This window comes from Mauremys reevesii, linkage group 14 (genome assembly GCF_016161935.1).
Source record: "Mauremys reevesii isolate NIE-2019 linkage group 14, ASM1616193v1, whole genome shotgun sequence".
Lineage (NCBI taxonomy): Eukaryota > Metazoa > Chordata > Testudines > Geoemydidae > Mauremys > Mauremys reevesii.
In genome coordinates, this window is record NC_052636.1 from 35,729,016 (window position 1) to 35,735,673 (window position 6,658).

The following is a 6,658-nucleotide window of genomic DNA, read 5'->3' on the forward strand; positions in this document are numbered from 1 at the left end:
TAATTATGCAGCAGACAGAAACAATTAGAGAACCAGACTGATTAACAAGGTAAAAGGAGTGGCCATAAAGATAAAACAATACAGAAATGAGGGTTTCACAACCACAACCATTGATAAGGGATTTCTTGCCAGACCGGATGCTATCAGACTAAGTTTTCATTAACCATCTTAAGATTCAGAGAGGTAGCCGTGTTACTCTGGTTCTGTAAAGGCAGCAAAGAATCCTGTGGCACCTTATAGACTAACAGACGTTTTGCAGCATGAGCTGTGGGTGAATACCCACTGGCCGGATGCAAGTAGTGGAAATTTCCAGGGCAGGTAGATATATGCATGCAAGAAGCAGGCTAGAGATAACGAGGTTAGATCAATCAGGAGGATGAGGCCCTGTTCTAGCAGTTGAGGTGTGAAAACCAAGGGAGGAGAAACTGGTTCTGTAGTTGGCAAGCCATTCACAGTCTTTGTTTAATCCTGAGCTGATGGTGTCAAATTTGCAGATGAACTGAAGCTCAGCAGTTTCTCTTTGAAGTCTGGTCCTAAAGTTTTTTTGCCGCAGGATGGCCACCTTAAAATCTGCTATTGTGTGGCCAGGGAGGTTGAAGTGTTCTCCTACAGGTTTTTTTATATTGCCATTCCTAATATCTGATTTGTGTCCATTTATCCTTTTCCTTAGAGACTGTCCATTTTGGCCGATGTACATAGCAGAGGGGCATTACTGGCATATGATGGCATATATTACATTGGTGGACGTGCAGGTGAATGAACCGGTGATGGTGTGGCTGATCTGGTTAGGTCCTGTGATGGTGTTGCTGGTGTAGATATGTGGGCAGAGTTGGCATCGAGGTTTGTTGCATGGATTGGTTCCTGAGCTTGAGTTACTATGATGCGGTGTGCAGTTACTAGTGAGAATATGCTTCAGGTTGGCAGGCTGTCTGTGGGCGAGGACTGGCCTGCCATCTTAAGATCTGTTTCTTTATCTGGTGGTGATAGGCACTATCAGGACAGGATCATCTTCCTAACAGCCCAGTAGCATCTTATTTCAGTGTGACTGGTTTGGGATGTGAGGATGTGACCCTTCGCTTCCCAGCTTATGGCTGCCCCTGCTGCTTAGCCAAAGGCCTTAGCCTAAGAACAAGGCCTCAGACTGTCACAGTGAGAGAAGGCCCATACACAGGCGGACTGAGATTTTGATTCTTAGCTAGTTACAGGGGTATAAAGACAAAGTGATAAAAATACCCCTAAGTTCTTAAACTATAGGCTTTACAGGCAGGCCTGAATGTCTATTCTAACAGTGGGTTCTAGCCCTTTCTACCCCATTCTGTGTCTGTCTTGTCTATTTAGATCAGGGGTCGGCAACTTTTCAGAAGTGCTGTGCCGAGTCTTCATTTATTCACTCTAATTTAAGGTTCCGTGTGCCAGTAACACATTTTAACGTTTTTAGAAGGTCTCTTTCTATAAATCTATAATATAGAAATAAACTATTGTATGTAAAATAAATAAGGTTTTTAAAACGTTTAAGAAGCTTAATCTAAAATTAAATTAAAATGCAGAGCCCCCCCTCGGACCAGGGGCCAGGACCCAGGCAGTGTGAGTGCCACTGAAAATCAGCTCGCTGCATGGTTGCCTACCCTGATTTAGATTGTAAATTCTTCAGGGCATGGGCCATCTACTATTCTCTGTCTGCCACTTTGAGCCAAGGAAGATGGCCTTGGGATGCGTAGCCTTATTTGGGGTGTGTTCATAGAATCATAGAATCTCAGGGTTGGAAGGGACCTCAGGAGGTCATCTAGTCCAACCCCCTGCTCAAAGCAGGACCAAACCAACTAAATCATCTCAGCCAGGGCTTTGTCAAGCCTGACTTTAAAAACCTCTAAGGAAGGCGATTCCACCACCTCCCTAGGTAACCCATTCCAGTTCTGCACCACCCTACTAGTGAAAAAGTTTTTCCTAATGTCGAACCTAAACCTCCCCCTCTGCAACTTGAGACCATTACTCCTTGTTCTGTCATCTTCTACCACTGAGAACAGTCTAGATCCATCCTCTTTGGAACCCCCTTTCAGGTAGTTGAAAGCAGCTATCAAATCCTCCTCATTCTTCTCTTCTGCAGACTAAACAATCCCAGTTCCTCAGCCTCTCCTCATAAGTCATGTGCTCCAGCCCCTAATCATTTTTGTTGCCCTCCACTGGACTCTCTCCAATTTATCCACATCCTTCTTGTAGTGTGGGCCCAAAACTGGACACAGTACTCCAAATGAGGCCTCACCAGTGCTGAATAGAGGAATGATCACATCCCTCGATCTGCTGGAAATGCCCCTACTTATACAACCCAAAATGCCATTAGCATTCTTGGCAACAAGGGCACCCTGCTGACTCATATCCAGCTTTTCGTCCACCGTAACCCCTAGGTCCTTTTCTGCAGAACTGCTGCCCAGCCATTCGGTCCCTAGTCTGTAGCAGTGCATGGGATTCTTCCGTCCTAAGTGCAGGACTCTGCACTTGTCCTTGTTGAACCTCATCAGGTTTCTTTTGGCCCAATCCTCTAATTTGTCTAGGTCCCTCTGTATCCTATCCCTATCCTCCAGCGTATCAACCACTCTTCCCAGTTTAGTGTCATCTGCAAACTTGCTAAGGGTGCAGTCCACACCATCCTCCAGATCGTTAATGAAGATATTGAACAAAACCAGCCCCAGCACCGACCCTTGGGGCGTTCCATGATACCAGCTGCCAACTAGACATGAAACCATTGATCACTACCCGTTGAGCCCGACCATCTAGCCAGTTTTCTATCCACCTTATCATCCATTCATCCAGCCCATACTTCTTTAACTTGCTGGCAAGAATACTGTGGGAGACTGTATCAAAAGCTTTGCTAAAGTCCAGAAATAGCACATCCACTGCTTTCCCCTCATCAACAGAGCCGGTTATCTCATCATAGAAGGCAATTAGGTTAGTCAGGCATGACTTGCCCTTCGTGAATCCATGCTGACTGTTCCTGATCAGTTTCGCCTCCTTTAGGTGGTTCAGAATTGATTCCCTTGAGGACCTGTTCCATGATTTTTCCAGGGACTGAGGTGAGACTGACTGGCCTGTAGTTAGTAATGTTGATTTGATTTATCAACTTAATTTAATGTGTATTGTAATTATTTTAATTAATTAATAATAATACTTAATAATTTATATTAATTAATATGAGTTTAGGCTCACCAATTTGTTTGATCAGAAGATAAAAGTTCGTGTTTGAATCAGGTTCTGCAGAATTGATAAAGGACCTTCGGGGTATGACAGGAAGCTCACACGGAGACAGATATAGTCATAAAGACTTTTTATTAAAATCAATGAAATAGTAAGTAAATTGTAAAACAGGTAGAATTACAGAGTTACAATTGTATTACTGTTATTCAGGAGATACATATGATGATACAATATTATGTGCTGCAAACTTTGGTTAATATTCACACCCTGTTTTGATAAACTGGTGTTTGCCTCACCTCTGGCGGTTCTGGTTTCACAGCTCTTGCAAGGGAAACTAATGTAAAGAGCTTTCAAAGCTACTTTGGAATTTACTTTTTAGCTCAACTAAATAATCTAATACACAAATTAAAATAAAATTTAGAGAGACCAAACTTAGCCGAGTTCCTTTTGAACTTAAAGTTTGAAAAGAAAATAAGTGCGGCCTATTACTGGTTAATAGCTGTCGTAGATGCATAACATGAATACGTAGTTGAAGATGGTGAAGTGTAGAGAAGAAGGAGAGGTCAAGGTGCGGGTAAAAAGAGGTAGGTTACCTCTTTTTATAGAAATAAATGCCGGAAATCCTTCCTCTTATGCCCAAATTTCAGTCTTCCCCCATAGAAATGTTAGGGTATGCTTACTCCATAGGCTAGTATGTGTATGCGTATGGATGGCAGGTATCTGCGCATTTGTGGGGTACTTGTTAAGTCTGTGAGTACAACTTTGAAAAATCCCATTTACTATTCTTCATTGTCTGTTGGTCTCGATAAAGGGTCTTAGACATCAGCGTAGGCACTTTATTTGAGCATAGGAAAAACAGTTCCTTTTCTGGGTAAAAGGGCACAGGATATAGCTATGCTAACTTTGCTTTAGCTTAAAATGCAGGTTTTTGGCCTGTAGGTTTCTTGCATTACAGCCAAACATAGGTTTATTAATTCATATTAAAAATATCACAATACTGTACTTATTAGAAAAGAGATATTGATGCAGGCAAGCAGATGAATCCTGAGGGCTACAGATGTTACTGCCTAAAAATGAGATGGGGTTAAAACTATGGAATATTCTTTGTGACAAGTATCCCACAAATTCCACTGACCTCCCTTGTTTTCTTTGCCTGCAGTAGGGTTTCCAATTTCCAAACCTGATGTGATCTTGCAGCTGGAACGAGGGGAAGAACCGTGGGTCCCAGACCTCCAGGGCTCTGAGAAAGAAGTGGTCCCGATTGCTGCCTGCACAGGTGAGGACTTGGTTAAACAACTCAACAACTGCTTAGGAATGCAGGAAACATTTGGGATGCCCTACAAAGACCCTGTGAGCTCTTCAAGTTCAGGATTGTTTCCTGCAGATGTGGAATAATTATGGCAGATTTCACTCATGCCTTTCCTCCTATTCTGACTGACAACTGGCAGCAGGTCCCTCCCTGATCTCACTTTCCCCTGAGAGTTATGGTGCAATGAGGACCCAGAACTGATGCCTTCCTCTCTTCTCTGTGGAAGGGTTTGGGGAAAATCAGCACCTGATAGGCTTGATCTCTCCCACATATATTTTGTATCAGAGGGGTAGCCGTGTTAGTCTGGTTCTTTGCTGCTTTTACATATATTTTGGTTTGTTCATCCCTTTTTCCATTCCTCTCTCTGACATTTCCTTTTTCTCAGGCACAGGGAGTGACCTATGTCTGGATTCTCTCTGTCTCCCATCCGGCGATGGGATGGTGAGTGAGAACGAGGAGGAGAAACCCCAGCAGGAAGACACTGTGCAAGTAGATCCACATTGGATGTTATCAGGAAGATACAAAGGGAATGTTTCCAGGAGTTGTGCAGTCCCAGAAAACACAAAAGCCTGTGAGACTCAGCAGAGGCCAGAGGAAAACTACAGTAGCGACTCAACCCTTATTCCACGCAACAGAATCAACTTGGAAGAGAGACGCTACATGTGCCATGAGTGCGGGAAAAGCTTCAATCGGCGCTCAAACCTTATCACACATAGGAGAATCCACACGGGGGAGACGCCCTACACGTACTCTGACTGCGGGAAAAGCTTTGGGCGGAGCTCTCACCTTATCGCACATCAGAGAATCCACACAGGGGAGACGCCCTACACGTGCTCTGACTGCGGGAAAAGCTTTGGGCGAAGTTCTCACCTTATCAGACTTGAGACAATCCACACAGCGGAGACGCCCTACATGTGCTCTGAGTGCGGGAAAAGCTTCGGGCAGAGCTCTCACCTTATCACACATCAGAGAATCCACACAGGGGAGACGCCCTACACATGCTCTGAATGCGGGAAAAGTTTTGGGCGGAGCTCTGACCTTATCATACATCAGAGAATCCACACAGGGGAGACGCCCTACACGTGCTCTGAGTGCGGGAAAAGCTTCGGGCGGAGCTCAGACCGTATCAGACATCAGAGAATCCACACAGGGGAGACGCCCTACACGTGCCCTGAGTGCGGGAAAAGCTTCAATCAGAGCTCAAACCTTATCAGACATCAGAGAATCCACACAGGGGAGATGCCCTACACGTGCTCTGAGTGCGGGAAAAGCTTCGGGCGGAGCTCTAACCTTATCACACATCAGAGAATCCACACAGGGGAGATGCCCTACACGTGCTCTGAGTGCGGGAAAAGGTTCGGGTGGAGCTCTGACCTTATCAGACATGAGAGAATCCATACTGGGGAGACGCCCTACACATGCTCTGAGTGCGGGAAAAGCTTCGGGCGGAGCTCTAACCTTATCACACATCAGAGAATCCACACAGGGGAGACGCCCTACAAGTGCTCTGAGTGCGGGAAAAGCTTCAGGTGGCGCTCTCACCTTATCACACATCAGAGAATCCACACAGGGGAGCTGCCCTACACGTGTTCTGAGTGCGGGAAAAGCTTCAGTCAGCGCACAAGCCTTATGAGACATCACAAAATCCACATGAGAGAGAATTGTTATGAATCCCTTGACTAGGGCTGGCCAAAGTTTGTTTTTTTTTAAGTATCAGAGGGGTAGCCGTGTTAGTCTGGATCTGTGAAAGCAACAAAGAATCCTGTGGCACCTTATAGACTAACAGACGTTTTGCAGCATGAGCTTTCGTGGGTGAATACCCACTTCTTCGGATGCAAGACATTTTTTTTTAAATCACATTTGCTAATTCCCACATAGTGATTTTTGCACCATCTTCACCGTGGTGTGTCAGCTCCACCAGATCAGTTGCCTGCTTCTGCCTTTTGCAGCTCACCCTTCTTTGTGATCAGTCCTGTGATCTTTTCTATCAACTCCTTTCCTTTAGAGTCGAAGGAGTGTGTGTCCCTCCTGCCAGGAATGTTCATCAGCTCCAGGTCGGGGAGAGGTTTGATCCCAACAAGCTACACTGAGGCAAAAACTACCTGTGCCTGACAGCCACTAGGGCTGTACAGGGGGTTGGCTGCTCAAGTTAGTGATCTT

At 45.1% G+C, this 6,658-nt stretch overlaps 1 protein-coding gene across 1 annotated transcript; it reads left to right on the forward strand.

The window, feature by feature from the left end:
- The first annotated feature begins 3,724 nt into the window (after window positions 1-3,724).
- LOC120381599 (zinc finger protein 3-like) lies at window positions 3,725-6,181 on the forward strand. Its single transcript, XM_039499751.1, has 2 exons — window positions 3,725-3,763; window positions 5,234-6,181. Exons 1-2 carry the CDS (start codon window positions 3,725-3,727, stop codon window positions 6,179-6,181), a joined length of 987 nt encoding a protein of 328 aa, XP_039355685.1.
- The last annotated feature ends 477 nt before the right edge of the window (window positions 6,182-6,658 follow it).